Below are 19,140 nucleotides of genomic sequence, written 5' to 3'. Positions count from 1 at the left end.
CAAAGGTAATCTAACCCATTTGTCTTATGAGTCTTCCCATGAGAAACGCTACTGGGAGAGCAAGTTACAAGATGATGACTGTCCCCATTTCCACCCAACCTTTGCTACCACTGCTGCAGAGATACTCAAAATCCTTTCAAATACTTGTGTTCTTCACCATTTCTGATGAGAGTTTTAAATTGGAATGAGCTATTACCAGAAGCAACTCTGCAAAATAATAAAGCCTGTGGTCCTAGATAATGTTCCTGAAGCTAATTTAAAAGGCCAGTGTATTAGGCACGAGACTGTACAAGGGCCAGGCCATCACTTCTGGTGTGGCTGAGGGCACACTTGGGCTAGCATACGGTGTTTGGTTTTACTTGCACACTGACACTTAGGCAGAGAAGTGCCGCTCAGTGGGGCACGGTGCAGTGTGACCAAGGTTCTGTTTCCATACAGGGCCGGTTTTGATCTTTGGATCCCAGAGAACTGGTCTGTTCAGTTTTGGAGTTCTACAATGAAAAGGTTTACCCCGTGACGTAGTTGTCTAGATGTAAACGCCACATGAGTTTACCCCGTGACTGGTGTGCGAAATGTGAGCTCCACAAAGCCGGCACTGGCAAGGGCAAATGCTACGGTGATTAAGAACTTGAACTTGATAAAATGGGACTTAGGTTCTGGCATACTTACTTCTCTACCTCTGAGACACCATGACCAAGGCAACTTAAAGAAAGTATTTAATTGGGGGTTTGCTCACAGCTTCTGAGGGTGGCTCCATAACCATCATAGTAGGGAACAAGGTAGCAGGCAGGGAGGCAGGGTGCTGGCTCAGCAGCTGAGAGCTTACCTCTGATCCACCAGCAGGAGGAGGCAGAGAGAGGCTGGGCCTGGCTGGCATAGGTTTTTGAGATTTCAAATCCCAAGCGACACACCTCCAACAAGACCACACCTAATCCTTCCCAGAAACATTTCTGCCAGACACAACGCATTTAAATATCTGAGGCTGTGGGGGTCATTGCCATTTGAACCACCAATAGTCAGAATGCTCCTCAGTTGACTGGCTTGGCAACACTATTTCCAGCTCATTTAAAACTATGAAGTGGTTTCTATTTTCTGTGGATTGAAGGGAAGCAGGAAGAATTGAAGGAAGCTCAAGAGAGTGAGGTAGCTAAGGGAAGTGACAAGCTTCAGGAGTCCCTCTTCAGGGTTAAATAAGCTGCATATAATTGGGGGAGATAGGGAGGCTTGGTCACTTGGACTGGCTTGTCAACTTGACACAGCTAGTGCCATCTTAGATTGGCCTGAGTGGGGCATTTGCTTGCTTACTGGTTGGTGTGGAAGGAAGGGCCCAACCCACTGTGGGCAGTGATAACCCTTTCAGGTCCGGGGAGGAATATGAAAGATAGCTGAAAGTAAGCCATCACTCTTCCAGGGCCCCTGCCTCAGTTTCCGGCCTTGAGTTCCTGCCCCATCTTCCCTTCAAGATGGACTGTGAGCGGTTAAGACAAACCATTTCTTGCCCAGGTTGCTTTTGGCCATGGTGTTTACCATAGCAACAGAAAGCAAACAGGGAACCGGCGGTTGGTGGCACTCGGGAGGCAGAGGCAGGTGGATCTCTGTGAGTTCGAGGCCAGCCTGGTCTACAAGAGCTAGTTCCCAGACAGTCCCCAAAACTACAGAGAAACCTTGTGGGGGGCAGCAAACAGGGTCACCTCAGTAAACTCACTGGTTTTTCAACCTCAAGTGGATGGAGATGGAGTACTTTCTTTGGTCTGTCTGCTCTTTCTCTCTGGGCTGAATGGAAATTGTGTCTCCATTATTTTCTCCTGCCTATTCCTTTCTCCTTCCCACTCTCTGGTGGCTGGAGTCACCAAACAAGACCAAACAAACCTGGTCTTTTACTTTAAAAGAAAAAGACAGACAGACAGACAGACAGACAGGAAGGAAGGAGGAAGGAAGGAAGACAGACTGTGTCTCCAGGTAACGTTAATAGTTAGCTCAGTGGGTTTTGAGGAGGATCTGGTATGTGAATGAGGGCGGTTTCCAATGTGGTGGGATGAGCTTGTGATCTATCTACTCCACAGTGGTGACGTACACAGAGCAAGCTATTATGACCACAAGCAACCAGATCAGAACTGTTGGCCTTCTCTGCCTTTCTGCAGATGGAGTGGTGAGGCTTTATGACTACACTCGCAGTACAACTAGTAACACATCGGGAGATGTTTTGATAATCAAAAGCTTCCTTATATAGCCATTAACAGAAATCTCTCCCAATTAGAATATTAAAATAACCAGACTCAGACCAAATTCTGGGGTGCAAGTCTATTTATGCAGAAATGTACTTACCATGCTAACTGGATAATGTAATTGTTTCATCCCTGTATTGAAATGACCAAATTCACTGTTGGCTTTTCTTGATTACACTAAAATCCCAAACCAAACGGATTACTTAGTGTTTTGTCAGGATTTGTCTTCATTTGTCTAACAAAGCCAGACACACCAAGCCTCAGAGAACCTAAAACCCAGAGAACTCAACTCTGGGGAAGCATTAAGCCTTAGCACAGGACAGCACAGCACAAATCATCCCTTTAACGCTGTAGGATTTGCATGAGATGCAGTGGGCACAGCAGAGTGCCTAGAAACACAACGCTCATGTTTGGTGCCCATCTGTGGGAGTCACATGAGCCCTGTCTCAATGTTAGAGTCAACTGGTAGAAACCCTTGCCAGTCTTCACCAGAATGGCAACAGTTCCCAAAGTTCTCCTATCTGCTTTCTGTTGCTGTGGTAAAACACATGACCAGGGCAACTTACGATGGAGTGTATTTCGGCTTCCAGTTGCAGAGGGACAGGGACCAGCATGGCGGCAGGAGCAGCAAGCTGTGAGTTTACATCTTGAAACAAAGCACAAATAACATCTGGAAAGGGGAATCCTAGCCTGCCTCCATGACATACTTCCTCCAACAAAGCCAGACCCCCAACCTCCCCCAAACAGCACCACTAACTGGGGAAAAGTGTTCGATGTCAAGAGCCTCTGGGGCCATTCTTACTCAACCACCACAACCATAGCCCTGAGGGTCTCGAGCCGTATCTAAGCAGTCAAAGTGGAGACATTGTTCACACCTCTGAATTTCTGGGGAGCCAGTATAGTCTTGAAGGAACTCTTCCTATTTATCCCTTTCTATTTCAGTTTCTTTTTACAGTTTCTAACAAAATTCATTCTCCTTCTGCATGGGATACAGCGGTTCCTGAGAACCAATGCTGTAAATGCGTTGTTTCTGCCCACAACCCAGGAACTGTTCACATCACCATCAACACAGAATATATCTTGGTATGGAACATTTTATTTCTCCATGAAACATTCAGAGGTTAGGTCGTGGGAAATAACTTTAATCCGAGAATTGTACATTTTCTTTCCACATATTCTGCTTTGAAATAGGAAATGACATTGTAATCCATTTCACTACAAGTAAAATATTACAAAATATTTACAGAAAAATATTAAAAATAACTCAAACACAAAAGTCAAGATGAAATAAACCTTTTTCCCCCCAGAAATCTCTACTCCAGTGCCCACAGCAGAGTCAAACAAGTAACTAAGACCTCTCTGATATAATTCCAAAATGGAGAGGGGGAGAAAGGGGCTGAAATGGTGGTGTCAAAGGGAGCGGGTATCAGCAGCAGAGCTTCCGGTCCTGGTCTACATAAAGAAACGCCCTGTGCAGGGACTACAGCAAGGCAAGTGCCAGGAGGCCCCGGACTGAAGCTGGAAAACCCGACGGTGGACACTGCTCTTCACTACGTCTAACAAGAGCCCCTTGTTCCACAGACTGGTGCTCGCGGCAGCAGCCTGTCCCGGCACAAGAAGCTGTCACAGCAGCCCCTCCATCTCTTTCATAAAGGCTTCATAAACATCGTCCTTAGTTTGTACTGAGACAGGAACAGAAGGACCAGATCTTGGGGCTGCTTTGGCAACAGGCACAGCAGAGTCATCCTCTGACCTTCTTTGGGGAACAGCAGTAGCCCCCTTATTCTCCCGGCGCACTCTCAGTGCAGTGGGCACAAACCGTGTGACCTCTGCCTTGGGATTGGTGATCTGGGGCTTGGCACTGATGGTCGCTGTGGCTTTCTTCTCGATGGTGGCTGCACTTGCATCATCCGCCTTCGGTCGCTGAATGAGGCTGGGTGGGGCACTCAACACCCCTGGGTTGGGCAAGGGAGCTGGCGGGAAAAGCCCAGGGGGGGCAGGTCCGAGAGGAGGCACCAAGGGTGGGCGCATCATGCCGGGACGAGGAGGAGGGATTCCTAAATGAAGAGGCACACAGAACGAGTATAAGAACTAATGGCATTTAATTGCCATTAATGATGTCTGCACATGGGCTGATACTGTTCCTTAAGCAGGTAATTTACAGGAAATACAATAAGCTTACAGAACCTGTTATGTGAAAGGCATATTTCTGATAGGAAAGAACAGGATACTGTAAAAGAATGTTCACCTTTAGTCTGTAGCACCACGCTCACAAGCTTTTCTTCCTGCAAATACTGTCCTACTTATCAGCTGACAAACTGGTTTCAGACATGATTTCCAATCTGGCCGTCCCAGGATGCTCCTGGCTGTCTAGTGTGAGGGTATTAAGGTCAACTGGGTTGATCCTCCTGCACTAGTGACTTCTAATCAATCACAGGGTGAACAAGGAACAGTCTTAGTTCTGGCTCGTTAACTGGAAATGGAACAAGAGACTGGAACTATGATCTATCTCATTAGAGTTCACAAACTTCTGACAGTCGCGACATGTACATACCCCACATTAGATTTTGACTTTTTAAATTATTTTTATATAGCTGGGTGTTGTGACACACATCGTTTTTTTGAAAAAAAAAAAAAAGTTTATTCTTATTTAATGTGCATTGGGGTTTACCTGCATGTGTCTGTGTGAGGGTGACAGATCTGGGAGTTATAAACAGTTGTGAGCTGCCATGTGGGTGCTGGGAATTGAACCTGGGTCCTCTGGAAAAGCAGTCAGTGCTCTTAACTGCTGAGCCATCTCTCTAGCCCCCACTGATTTTTACTTACTTTTTTTAAAATTATTGAGTTTATTCAATTCATTTTTACATGTGAGTATTTAGCCTGCATATATAAGTGTGCACCACACGAATGCTTGGTGCCTGTGGAGGTCAGAAGATGGTATCAGATCCCCTAGAAGTGGAGTTGCAGACAGTTGTGAACCACCATGTGGGGACTGGGACTCAAACCTAGGACTTCTGGAAGAGCAGCCAGTGATCTTAACCACTGAACCACCTCCCCAGTCCCGGATTTTTACTTTCTTCTCAAGCTATTTAAGAGTGAATATTAAGTAGCAAACCATACCAAATCCAAACTGCTGACTACCTAAACTCAGTTACTCTACATAGCACCAAGACAAGAAATCTTCAGATTGAAGTAGAACATTCAGTGCAGTAAAGCAGAATGTGGTCATACTACAAGCCCACAATGAAATCTGTAGGTCTAAGTTGGACAATGGGTAAAGAGGAAGGAACCTCCCTTGTGATTTAAGCTTGAAGATGGTAATTTTGGAGATCCATGATGCACAACTCTAGCTGTACTCAGCAAAACTTCTCAGAGAACCTTTGCAAAGTAGACATTTGCTTGGGGAAGTCCCAAGTGACGAGTGGGAAAAAACTGTACATGCCCACTGGAGTGTGACCCACTGGAAGACGCCCTCAAAGTCCCTCAGGTGCCAGTGCACCCCTGAGCACAAAGGCCAGGGCTGGCTTCCGCTATAGAAACCGGAAACTTTACCTGGAGGTGCAGGAGGAGGTAGCCTTGGTGGGGGTCCTCGAGGAGGGGGTCCTGGGGGAAGACCTGGAGGTGGACCTGGGGGAGGGCCAGGAGGTCGACCTGGTGGTGGTCCTGGAGGTAAAAGTCGTGGTAAAGGCCCTCGGATTCCTGGCATTCCAGGTGGTCTCAGGAATGGAGGAGCCCCTGAAAGGAGAAAACAATGTCAAACAAATAATGATGGGGAATAAAAGCAATGCACATAATCATTGTATTCAGAAGTTAGATCACTTCATAAACACAAAAGAATAATTACATAAAATTCATTCAACAAGTGTTTGAGCACTAGAAAAGGGCATCACATCTGTTACAGATCTATCCACTTAGGTCACCTCTACTGCATGAGATAGCAATCACTGAGACCAATGTAGAACCGGGCTAGTCTATCACTTTAAGGGACTAAAGGAAGAACAATTATGTTCACACATTCAGCTTACATAATCAGAAACAAAAGACGCTAAAAAAAAAAGCTTTGGCCAAAGAAAGGCAACCGTCAGAACTCTAAGCTACCAGCAATGCTCACAGAACAGAACACAACACTTTTCATTCTCTCTTTGAGCGTCCTTGATGGCTTAGAGTGTAACCAGGAGCAAACAGAAGACATCAGTACTGCTGACACACGGCAGTCTGGGCGAATGATTTCATTCCCTATTGTGGGGAGCTTACCTGGAGGTGGCCCAGGAGGGAGGCCTGTTGGTGGCCCAGGAGGCCGTAAGGGTGGGGCAGGCGGTGGTCCAAGAGGCGGTGGTCCCGGCATGGGAGGTGCTTGTATCTGGGAAGGAGGGACAGACTGTGGAGGAGCCTGCTGCTGTGAAGGGGCAGCAGATGTGCCATCCGAGTGGGAGTCCTCTTTATGCTGCTTCTGTGATTGCTTCTCCGCTTCAGAATCCTCAGAGTCGTCATCATCATCATCCTCAGAAAACTCCTCCACTTCCCGTCCTTCCTCAGGGATCTCCTGACCTGAAGGAAAATTGTAAAACAGGTAAACAGAGGTGACTTGTGTTGTGGGATGATCTTTCTGTACACCATGAAGATGTGTCACTTGGATTGGTTTAATAAAAAGCTGAACAGTTAACAGCTAGGCAGAGAGGACGCCAGCCAGAGGAAGCGAGACGTGCAGGAGGAGAGCTAACAGCCAGAACCACATGGCAGGACATGGATGAGTAGAAATACATTATTTTAAGTTGTAACAGCTAGTTAGAAACAAGCCTAAGCTAACGGCTACGTTTTCATAATTAACAATATGTCTCTGTGTCATGATTTGGAAGCTGGCTGGTGGGACAGAGAAAGACTAGCTATAGACGTGTGCTTTATGGCTTGGAGATCAGCGACTAAACACACCATAGCTGGGTGTGGCGGTGCATATCCTTGATTCCAGCACTTGGGAGGCAGGGGCAGGCTGACCTCTGACTTTATGGTCAGCTTGGCATACAGAGTGAGTTCCAGGATGACCAGGGCTACATAATGGACTCTGTCTCCCCAAACCAAATGAGTAAATACATTATTTAAATACATAACAACCAAATAGTATTCTGTTCCTCTGCAACTAGTGTAGCAGCATGAGCCCAGGCTGTTAGAATGAGACAGACTTGGAATTAAATGTAATTCAGGGCTGGCAAGATGGTTTGCCACTGAACCTGACATTCAGAATTCAATCTGTGGGACTCATTGGTAGCTGCAGAGAACCAGACTCCCACAAGCTGTCCCCCAACCTCCATGTACCAGCTCGAGAACATATGTGGCACCCGGAACTAGTCGTTTCCACAGCTTACTGGCAGTGAAACTCTGGGCAGACTACCAAATGGCTGCACACCTTCAGAATACAGAGCATGACTTACTTCAGAGCTGTTGACTATACACGGAAGAATGTATGCTAAGCAAGTGGCACAGAGAACGCTAGAGAACATTTGTCCTTGCTTCTCACCTGCCATCCGAAGCATCATGGCTTGAAGAGGAGTCAGCTCCTTCATGTTCTTCTTCTTCTTCCTTGATTTTCCAGGCATGTCAGCAAATCGGACACTCAGACCTGAACAGTCAAAGAAGGAAATGAAATTAACAAGAATCATCAAAATTCAGTAAAAATGTTCACTACAATGAGGACACTACAAATAGTAAGATTGACTATAACCCATGACAGAAGAGAAATGCAGAGAGACATATTAAAGATAATCAATGCTGTGCTAATTGGTGGCATGCATACTAAGGTGATTTAAAACTTAACAGATTTTGAAATTGTCAGGACACTTAAAAATGTATTTGCATTTGTAATTTTAAGCCCCAAACGGAAACTAAAACAGTAAAGATATGTTTTAAAACAACATTTTTTTTCTTTTGGTTTTTTTGAGACAGGGTTTCTCTGTGGTTTTGGAGCCTATCCTGGAACTAGCTCTTGTAGACCAGGCTGGTCTCGAACTTACAGAGATCCTCCTGCCTCTGCCTCCCAAGTGCTGGGATTAAAGGCGTGCGCCATAAAACAACAATTTTTGCTGGGTAGTGGTGGCACACACCTTTAATACCAGCACTCAGGAGGCAGAAGCAGGTGGATCGCTGTGAGTTTTAGGCCAGCCTGCTTACAAGAGCTAGTTCCAGGACAGAGAAAGCCTGCCTTGAAAAAACAAAACAAAAACAGTTTTCTTCAGCAAGTCAGTCAAACATTAAGACACAAGAAAGAGAAAAGCTGTCCAACTCATGAAAGCACCATCCCACTAACCCAAGTCTACCTTGTTAATCAACATAGACTATAAGGTGCACCAGAAGGGCGAGGTGGTTCAGCACTAAAAAATTAGCAATGATGATGATAATAGACCACCTAAAAGGTGGGGAAAATCTTACTAATAACCTATCAAAAGCTTAAAAATTATTATTACTCCTTAACACCACCAGTCCCAACACAACGTAAATTAGAAATAGAAAGACTTCGCACCCCGACAGAGACTACTGAATGAACACTGTCAAACATTACACTTTCTACGTGAGATGAGTTTTAGTTTATCTTGCAGTTTTGCTCCCCAGAAAAAAAATGGCTTGAATATGGTAAAAGCAATAAATGTTAGACAAAAAACTAGAGAGCTGAGACAGGCATTTGAGGAACATACTAAATATTCAAGAAAAACGGGCTGGTGGCACCCGTCTTAATTGCAGTTCTCAGCAGTTCAGTGAGTCTGAGGCCAGTTTGGTCTACATAGTGAGTTCTTATGCAAGTCACCTAACAGTGAGACCCTGTTCTGACAATCCACCCCGCCCACCACCACCCCCGCCAATAAAAACCCATCAATAATAGCTGGCAGCAGCAGAAGAGACACAGCCCGCGAGGCTCTAGTGCCCCTTTCCTTTCTAAGGCCGATTTCTACTCCAGAGTCATCTATAATTTTATATATAATGTCAGGTTCATTCTATCACCATTTGTGATAGAATTTTTGATAGCAATCCTGATTAAGAAACATTAGGAAAAAAAAAATCAAAAAACACTATGGTTCAATGGTTAAGAGCACTTACGCAATACTGAGGGGCCTGGAAAATTCAGTTCTAAGATCTAATGTCATCTTCTGACCTCCAAGAGCACTTTGACAGGCTCGTCTGCACACCCATGTGCAGGTAGGTACGTGTACACAAGTTCTCTCTCTCTCTCTCTCTCTCTCTCTCTCTCTCTCTCTCTCTCTCTCTCTCTCTCTCTCTCTGTCACTCACTCTTTAAAATGAAAAAAGCTAGGATGAACATTTGTTGTATTTATAAATACAAATACAATACATGGACACTACACTGCAGATCACATCAACATTCCCCAAAGAAGCTCCCAGCTCCTGGGGTTTCACAGAGCTGGTGTGCTCTGTGAAGTGCTTGGTACCTAAAACACAATGCTTAAAATTTTGACAAAATATAACACACTGTATAAAACTGGGGACACAGGGCAACAGAATGTAATTAGCATCTACCCATCAAAGTCCTAGGTTTACTACCAAGCACCACACACACACACAAAAACCAAACCAAACCAAATCAACAAAAAACTCAAACCTTTCTGAAAGATGCTCATAGTTGATCCAGAGAATAGTTATTCTATTATACATGCAGTATTTGCTAAATTAGGTGCTTTTCTCAACGAAAACAAGACACCAAGGGTAATGAATAAACATTTTAAAAGAAAATAGGCCTGAGATGCTAAATTACAGACACACCTGAATTGCAATTATGACCCTGGTGAATAGATCACACCATTAACCATAGAAAATCTACAAAGTTTCCAGTGTAGATATTTAAATAAGCTAACTTAAAACATGGCTACTGTCCTACAGCATGTTCGCGATAGTACGTGCTAGCAACTTCATGGTGCTGAATATGTGTATTTTGTGGACTTTCTTGTATGTACCTTTCCTCTTAAACTATATGTACATTTCCTCACAAATCTCTTCAGAATAATGCATCAAAACTTTTCAAACTATCAGGACAAATGGCCAGGTATGGAGGCTTATATTTGTAATTCTAAAACATCGGAGGGTGAAGCAGGAGGATCACCATGACTTTGAGGCCAGCTTAAATAACAGTGACACTTGTTGCAAAACCAAACCAAACCAAACCAAACCAAACCAAACCAAACCAAACTGGGATTAAAAGCTGGTCCTGATTGGCTCTAGGGAGATAAAGGCACTTGTCACCAAGTCTAACTACCTGAGTTGAATTATCAGGACAGAGCGGATTGAGAGAACCAACTGTGACCTCCACATATGTGCCCTGGCATGCATGCGGACTCATGGGCACACACACAGAAATATACAAATAAATGTAAAGTAGTAATAAACCACATAGATATCACCTGAAATTAAAAAACAGTCAAGCGTGCTGTAACTTTGATTCTGCATTTGGGCTGAGCACGCACCTGACTTCTTCTCCTCAGGGTTGTCTCGCTCACTGTCATCACGGTGCCCGAACTCATCCCCCTCACTCTCGGCATCAGATCTGTCGGTGTCACTGTCGTCAGTGCTGTCATCGTGCTTATCCTGATCCATGTCCTCAGGATAGCCATCGTCTTCACTGGTGCTGGACACGTCATCGTCATGACCTCGCTGAGCTGATGACGGAAATAGAACAAGGAACAAGTTGTCTAGATGGCTTTTCCAGTACCCGGAAAGACAAAATGATGTTATTTTAACTCAATATAACATGAAATGTCAGCTACCACATACTATGATGATACTGTCATTGGGTACTTGTTTCAAATCCTTGTTTTCCTGTAAGAAGTTCAAACATGCTGCATTCTACAATTATGTGTACAGTCACATGCACAATCAGTAATTCTGGTCAGCTGACAACACAACTAGCAAGAGCTAGCTATTCAGGTCTTAAGATGTATAGTGACATCTCCGTGTAAGGAAGGTGCTCTCATCAGGCAGATCTGACGAATTATCCACGGGATACACAGCAGTAAATACATGGTATCCTTGCTTATTTCCTATGTTCTACTTGTGGCGAATATGTTAAGTATGGCCAACATGGAAACAATACTGAGGACACAAAAGTAAAAACCCCGTCCCTTCATACCAAGTTCTGGACTATACAACATGTCTTCATCTCGTCTACGTGGGGGAAGATCTAGAGCAAAACCCACTTTACGGCCATACATCTGCATAACTTGAGGAGGAGGCGGGCCAGGTGGAGGGCCCGGTGGCTTTCTGCCAGGGGGCAAACGTGGGACGCCATGTCCGAGGAGCGGAAGAATAGAAACTGCCCGAGTTGGAGGCCTGTAAAGAGAACTTGACTGTGTTATCTCCATCTACAGCGGTAGTGAGACTGGTTAATTCTTCTCAGAAGTCTAAGGCGTGTGCATGCGTGTGCTCCCCCCATCTACCAGCATCTCATACTAATTATACCCACACCGCCTTAAATGTCTCACTGAACTCGCTGTGGCACCTCACAGTCAAACACTGCAGCTGACAGGGCTTCCTTACCCATAAGCCGAGGTTTTCTTAAGGATGGAGGGTGGCTGGGCACCAGGAAGTGGGATGTCCTGGATCAAGATGTTGGACGGAGCATGCGGCATGTCTGGCAAAGGGATGCTCTCTACTTCCACATGCTGAGCATTCTGCAACACAGAAACCCAGTGGTATGGACCAAGTCAAAAGCCCCAAGAACCGCGAGTCCTCTGAATTTGTTTTCCAACTAACACAAATATCATGGAAAATAGCTGAACGCCTCAAGTCAAAACTACTGAAGGATTGAAAGACATCTTGCTGTAGAAATTCCTGCAGCCAGTAGCCTTTACGTTACCTGCCCACTTGGGCGGGCCTCATATACTATACATGCTGATGTAAGCGTGTGTGTGTCCGCTCTCTCTTTCAGCTGTGGCAGCTGGTTGCTGTTCCCTTTTCGAGCAGAGCATTGAGATCTGTGAGTCTATCCCTAAATAAATATCCCTCTATTATATTCAATTCTAAACTAGTGTGGGATTTCTTTTAAGCGTCCTTCTTCAAAATCTATCATTTCTTTTTCAAGAACCCAAATATGGCTTATTCTTTCTTTTATAATCCCTATAACCAGCTGATTCTTTTTTGGTTTTAAAGAAACCCAACCAAAGTGGCAGAGCTACTATAGTACTTTGGACAGTAACACGCATCTATTAACAGAGAGTATATATTGTCTCTAAAATCCATCTGCCTTTCTTGGGATTTTGTCCTGTGCTGTTGGAAACAAAATGCCATCTACTTTACAAAAACTATTCCATTTGGGTTTTTGATTTTCTATCCCAATAAATGGAAATTTACAATAAACTGTAAAAGCTTACACAATTGATCATATCCCACCCTTCCTCAATTAATTTCTGACACCTCATGGTCAGCCAGGGTTAATAGACCTGGTTTTGCCCACTTTGGAAGTGTATACACATGGAGCAGTAACAGAAAGAAGCAACATGACGAGGCTGGGGCCTCATCCACCTTCTTTCACAGACAGTCTAGAACCTTAGGCAAGGATTAAAGGTACGCACCACCATGTCTGACTCTCTCTGTTACTAATTTTTATCATGTGTTGTTTCTCTTTATCATCAATAGATTTACTGTTACATATAATTTATCTAAATTTGTTAGAGAACAAGGTGCACACTTAACTTTAAAAACAACTGTAAAAAGAAGAGACCGATAATGATCATCGCCCCGTTAGCTTCAAGAGCAGCTTACCTTAACAGCATCAAAATATTGGCTCAGCTGAGCCCTCTTCTGTTCATATTCTACTTCTAACTTTCTCAATTCTTTGTAAATATCTGGATTTTCTTTTTCATAAAGTCGTAGAATTCGCTCAAAGGTTTCCCGCAGCTTTTTACGCTTGTCTTTCAGTACTTTCTCATTTAACTGTGGCTGTTGCACTGGGTTAAACTCTGGGAGAAAAGTAGATTATAGAATTGAAAAATTAAAAACAAAGAGCTACTTCAATAGCAACCTTCTTATAACAAACTAGGTTCAGATACCACCATTTCATTTGGGAGTCCTCTGTGTAAGAGGGACAGACCCCCAGTCCTGCCAATCCCATCCTCCTCTGCAGATTCACAAACTAGCACGCAGTCACCCGAGCTGCATGAAAGTCCTCTCTGGAACTGGGAATGAAAGAGCGGCTTTCCCACTCTCTGCTGCGAAGCTATGCCTGTGTCGCCCAGCTACCCTCATTGAACACATCTACCCTGGGCGCTATTCACTACTGTGTGCTGGAGCAGAGCAGACACAGACAGTGCTCAGCCTCTGGGCTTCCTCCTGGAGGCAGCTTTATAGGGATATCTCAATTATGGAAGCCAATGCACACCTTTCGATTTTAATTAGTTTAGATTTTTATAAATGGAACTAGGACCCCGATGATTAGAATTTTTTTTCCTTTTTCTTGAAGTACCAGTTGAATTAAATTCTTTTCCTAAATCTTCTATAACCTGAAGATTTACTCACATCTAGAAGATATATTACTGTAACATTCCTAGTGACTAAGAATTTGTCTTTTCTTACCCTACTTACAATGGCAAAGGGAAAATATAATTAAAACTCAACAATTATAAAGTGAGTTGGCCAGACTAGGCCTTTGTTACCTAATAACAGTAATTAATTCCAACTGAATGATGGCTTCTTTCTTCAGGATATATGATCTCCAGCTAGAAATAGATCTTATCTTTTCACTTTATTTCCATAACATTAAAAAACATGATATCGGGTGCTATCGGGTTGCTGTTTCCTTAGGCCCACGCTGCTCGCTGCTGTGCACAACATACTATTACACTTGCTATGAAATCTGGCCTTTCCATACACTCTTACCCATCTCATCCAATTTCTCCATGTCCCGGATAATCTGTTTGGGATCTTTCATCTTCAGCACCGCAGCTCGGACCATCATGCGCTGTTTTTTGTTCTTAGGGAAACAAAAGAGAAAACTAGTGAGAGGCTGGATGCTCGGGACATCTTTTACTTCAATTTGCCTCACGAATCTAAGAATAATTTCACATTTCCCTTGGTTTCACGTGTTTAAACCACCAGAAACAGCTATGAGATTTCATGTTCTCAACAATGCTTTACTAGAAAGATCTGCCTTTTTAGGAAGTAATTCCATCAACCCAATTAGACAGCAACTACTAAAAGAAAACCTTATTTAAAAACAAAAAATAAGAGTTGCAATTAAATTAAAAAAATACTATGCTGGACAGGGAAGTTTTTGAAAGATTCAAGACTAAAGAATAAAACAAAGGCTTATTAGAGATTATAAAAGCCCCTCAATGCATTGAAGAGTGATACCAAATGTTTACTTCTTTAAGTAGTCTGTCAAACTCAATAGCTAACAAGATACACAAAGATTTCCAGCAACATTTTTTATTGGCATTCATTCAATAGCTTAATTTAACAAAACAGCTACATTTTGATAAGTAGCAAAAATAATTTCTTTCTGAAGACAGGGTCTGATGTAGCAGGCTGGCCTTGAACTCCTGATACTCTTGACTATGATCTCCACATTCCAAGTGCTGGGATTACAGGCACAAACTACCACACTCACTTAAGAATTATTCTCAAAAGACATTTTAAAATTTCATTTTTTATGAGTATGTGTTATGTGCATGCATGGGCATGTGTTTGTGGAGATCAGAACAGATGGCTGTGAGCCACCTAACACTGCTGCCAGGAATGGACTCAGAGCCTGGGCGAGAGCACTATGTGCTATTCAACACCAAGCCATCACCCCAGCCCCAAAGCACTGTTTTAAACAGTCAATTGTCTGTTTTTTATTAGAAGTATAAAGCATCTTTTCTGGCATATAATTTGAAATATTATTTCATTCAAAAATCTCAATTAATACACAGAGTTCATCTAAATTTGTACCTTTTTCAGTTCTCTTTTCCGGGCTTCCTTTCCTAAAGAGAAGGGAAGAGACATGTAACGCACGTCTTCAGTATCAGCATTTACTATCTATACGACAACACACGCGCGCGCGCACACACACACACACACACACACACACACACACACACACACACACACACACACTCTCTTCTCCTGAGGCTTCCCTAGGCAACGTGGGCTATGTGACAACAGCAGAGGCTCCGACCTGTCGACAGCTGTAGCACCTCAAACCCTCACACCCCCAATGCCCAAATGTGTGTTTTCACAGAGATAACCGAACCACAAGGAGAAAGAGATTCTCAAATATCAAACGATCACTTAAAAACTCATGTTTAAAACCTCCAATACAAAAGATAAGCCGATTTCATCTTGCAAATCAACCAAGTTCAACAAAGAATCATGGTTTTAACTGGCTTACATTTTCAACAATTTAGTCATGTGAATTAATTTTAATAAGAATTCAACATGACTTTACCCAACTCACTCCTACCAATGCTTAAGCCACAGTGAAATATTCTCTGCAGTTTTTAACTCTTCTACTTCGTCATTCCACACTAATGGCACTTACGAGCTTGGTCTGTGGGGTTCATAAACTTCCCACTCTTGGTGGAGGATGTTGATCTCCGTCCCATGTTGACAATTTATATGATTTACTTCTTCATTAAAAAAAAAAACAAAACACCTGCAATTAAAAAAAAAGAACAATTTCAGTTTTCCTGTATGTTTAAAATGTCTTCCTTTTTTAGAATTTTCATCAATTTCTGGAAAGAAATATCCCTTTGATTATTGATTTTGTGAGAACCTGCTCTTTAATTCTGAATGTATTATATAGCTTTACCTTTGCTGACCACAGAAAAGCTAACATCTGTATTAGTCAAGGCAATGAGATATCATTAACTATTTAACACTTTGCTATGCATTATATAGCATTGGCAGCTGAAAAGAATCAACTAGGAGTTTGCCCTTGGATGTGGACTGATCCATAAGAGACTATCTCAAAGCAAAACAAAACTAACTAGAAAATGTCCTACCAATGGATACAAACCCCGAGAATAGGAAGTCATTAGTCCTTTCATACATCCCCCTTTAAACAGAGGGCGAAATCAAACACAAGTAGGGACAATGGATCTAGGCGGCGCTTTACCTGTTTTAAGGTAACTCAAAGTGGCAGTCACAGTAGGAAAATATTTTCAGGGCTTTTATTTGTATCAGTCCTCTTTCCATTAAAAATGAATGAATGGGGGGCTGGAGAGAGGGCTCAGAGGTTAAGAGCTCTGGCTGCTCTTCCGGAGGTCCTGAGTTCAATTCCCAGCAACCACATAGTGGCTCACAACCATCTGTACTGAGATCTGGTGCCCTCTTCTGGGGTGCAGGTATGCACACAGGCAGAACACTATATACATAATAAATAAATAAATCTTTAAAAAAAAAAACATCTTCCAGAGGTCTGGGATGTAGTCCCAGCACCCACATGGTAGCCTACAACTGGCTGTAACTCCAGTTCCAGGAGATATGATGCCATCTTTAAAAAATAAATAAATAAATAAATAAATAAAAATGAATGAATGGTAACCCGTTGAAACTATGTGACATTTGGCTAGGGGTACCTTCTTGTTGCTCCCCTTTGCACACTAAACAAATCTATTTTCTTTCTTTAAGAGGCACCTTTAAAGGTAAGGAATGAGGAGATCCTAAACTGAATTTAACAGATCCACAACTGTAACTCCTCTGGCTCCTTTAAGACCTTGTAGGCTTTAGTTAATGCTTCTTTCGTGAAGTCACCAACTGCCCAGCTCCCTGCTACTTTCTAGATGGTTTAGAACCGTTCGGTGGCGATTATTTCCTCAGAAAATGTTTCGTTATCGGAAAACAGGAGGTGCAGGATGATGGGAGGAAGAAGAGAAGGGTACTGATTATAGAGAATTAGGAAAAAAAACCCACGGATACAAGCTTTGATATTTTTGATCGTCTTTAGTGTTTCCCTTTTTGAAGTAGCCTCAGGTTCACGTTCTGACCTTTTCCCCCCTCCCACAACTGAAAACACAAGAGCCACGAGTCACTCAGAATTTTTACAAGGCTATCTGCCTTCGTCTACAAAAGCGACTCTCCTAAAAGCAGAAGCATCGGGGAGAGATCGAGTCAAAAGACCCGGGGGACCCGGAGAGCACACGCGCCGCGGGACCCCTCCAGGTCCACCGCCGAGGCCTCAACCGCAACTGCCGGCACCATAGCGACGGTTGACACCGACTCGAGCGGCCGGACGTAAACCCAGGCCGCTGGCCGAGGCGCTCAGGAAGCGGACCTAATGGGCCGGGCCTGTCGGACGCCGCGCCAAGCCGGCCGGGCCCCGGAGCCCTCCAGCCCGCAGCTCCCGCGACCCCGGCCCAGTGGAGGAAGAGCGCGGCCCCCGGGCCCGGTGTTTCCGAGGCGGCCGGGCAGGCCCCGGAGAGAGTCGCGGGCGACGGAGCACTGCGACCGCGCACACTCACGCGACTGCGGGGCTCCGGAATCGGCGAGGCCGGGGAGCAGGCGGTCCCAGCCTACTTTCTGCGGTCGGGGCCTTCACCTCTGCCTCTCGGTCAACCACCCAGACCCCGCCATCTTGAAACCTCGCGCCCCTCCGCCATCCTTATGTCACTTCCTGTACCCGCGGCCGACGCTCTCACCGCGTTGCTGAGGCCCGGGACCATAGAGAGGACACTACGACGTCAGGACCAGAGTTGCTTCCGCTCCAATCCAACATCCGATTGGATAGCTGTCGGACAAGAACCCGCCTCATTCCGAAGCATTTTAGATTGACACTGATATAGTCCAATAAGAATGAAAAGAAGGAAGCTGTTATTTGATTGGTCAATTATTTTTTTCCTCTCTCGGACTTCTGACGTATTTCCGGAGGCTCCTTCTGTTGAGACGTCAGGTGCCAGTGCACCCGGCGGAGCCGTGTGTTGGTTTTGTGCCTCGTATTGGGTGTAAATGGATGAAAACTAGCTCCCGTGTAACACTGGGCACCGACTCGGCGAACATCAGCCCTTTGGTGCCTGGCGCTCCTAGAAATTCAGTAGTGGCTCATAAACACCCAGAACGCGTGGAACTGAAAAAAAAAGTCATTTCCTGGCGAGACTCACTAATAGATAAACTACACGAAAAAAAAATATTTTTAAAGAGAATCATAATACATGCTTTAGATTTTACAGAGGAGAAGTTGGTACGTAACACTCCCATCTCTTCTTGTCTTTCCATCAGCCCAAAGTCCTTTATGATGTCATACACGCTCGGAATAATTATTTCTCTCTAGTCTTCGTCCTTTCCTTCTTCATCCCCATTCCTTAGAACTCCTTTCCCCTTTCCCCTTAAAGGTAAGCATTTTAAACGAAATCTTCGTAAAGCTCTCATGCTTGGTTGTTTTTCAAGCTAATCTGAGCATCTTTTGCAGATAAAGGTTATAAGGGAATTTTCGATATCAGGTGTTTCGTAAATATTGCGAGAGATGTATATTAATGTTTATAATGTGTCAAGTGTGTCCCATAACAGCGTTACGTCAGTTCCATATTTAAGCTTTGTTGTAGTAGAAAAAAATTAAAAGTTTGAAATAGGATCCCTATGAAGCCGTGACTTGCCTATTCAATAAGTAGAACTCCACCTCCCCCTCCTACCTCATCGTCTTGACTGATGGAATTGCAGGCATGACCCGTGATGTTGGGTGTCTTAGTAAATTCTTGGTTTGATTACTCTTTGAATGTCATTCAAAACTTACAAATCGTGTAATAATAATAATAAATCTGAAGGTGACCCAAATTGTGATATGTTGAAATTAATTCATAAAAGCAGCAATAAAATAAAAAGTAATACATTTGAAAAAGTCATATGGCTAGTTAAAAATTTTCAATTTGTAAGAGATTTTTGAAATACATTCAATGTTTTATTTTAATGTATCAATGTATTTTTGTACTTAAAAACAAAACAACTATAAGAAA

At 43.7% G+C, this 19,140-nt stretch overlaps 1 protein-coding gene across 2 annotated transcripts; it reads right to left on the bottom strand.

The window, feature by feature from the left end:
* Positions 1-3,303: 3,303 nt before the first annotated feature.
* On the bottom strand, positions 3,304-17,797 carry Wbp11 (WW domain binding protein 11). 2 transcript variants are annotated; one of them, XM_075982472.1, is made up of 12 exons: positions 17,656-17,797; positions 15,735-15,848; positions 15,146-15,177; positions 14,093-14,186; positions 12,980-13,176; positions 11,756-11,889; positions 11,349-11,548; positions 10,687-10,878; positions 7,738-7,839; positions 6,480-6,773; positions 5,778-5,960; positions 3,304-4,282 (listed from the first exon to the last, which is right to left on the bottom strand). In XM_075982472.1, the coding sequence occupies exons 2-12, from the start codon at positions 15,796-15,798 to the stop codon at positions 3,849-3,851; spliced, it is 1,926 nt and encodes a 641-aa protein (XP_075838587.1). In that variant the 5' UTR covers positions 15,799-15,848; positions 17,656-17,797; the 3' UTR covers positions 3,304-3,848. The 2 variants fall into 2 exon arrangements, with proteins under 2 accessions (XP_075838587.1, XP_075838588.1); XM_075982473.1 differs by having other exon boundaries at positions 17,650-17,764.
* Positions 17,798-19,140: the final 1,343 nt, after the last annotated feature.

Source organism: Microtus pennsylvanicus, chromosome 8 (assembly GCF_037038515.1).
Source record: "Microtus pennsylvanicus isolate mMicPen1 chromosome 8, mMicPen1.hap1, whole genome shotgun sequence".
Classification (NCBI taxonomy): domain Eukaryota; kingdom Metazoa; phylum Chordata; class Mammalia; order Rodentia; family Cricetidae; genus Microtus; species Microtus pennsylvanicus.
Note: the sequence above shows the minus strand (reverse complement) of the source record. Positions and strands in the feature narration are given on the sequence as shown.

Bases quoted from the DNA above. Each gene is read 5' to 3' on its own strand.
- Wbp11 (XM_075982472.1), bottom strand. From the start codon at position 15,798: ATGGGACGGAGATCAACATCCTCCACCAAGAGTGGGAAGTTTATGAAC. The intron at 10,879-11,348 runs GTATGAAGGGAC...TTCCGTCATCAG, and splicing joins GTTGTATAGTCCAGAACTTG to CTCAGCGAGGTCATGACGAT. The intron at 4,283-5,777 runs GTAAAGTTTCCG...CTCTTCATTTAG, and splicing joins ACCTCCTCCTGCACCTCCAG to GAATCCCTCCTCCTCGTCCC.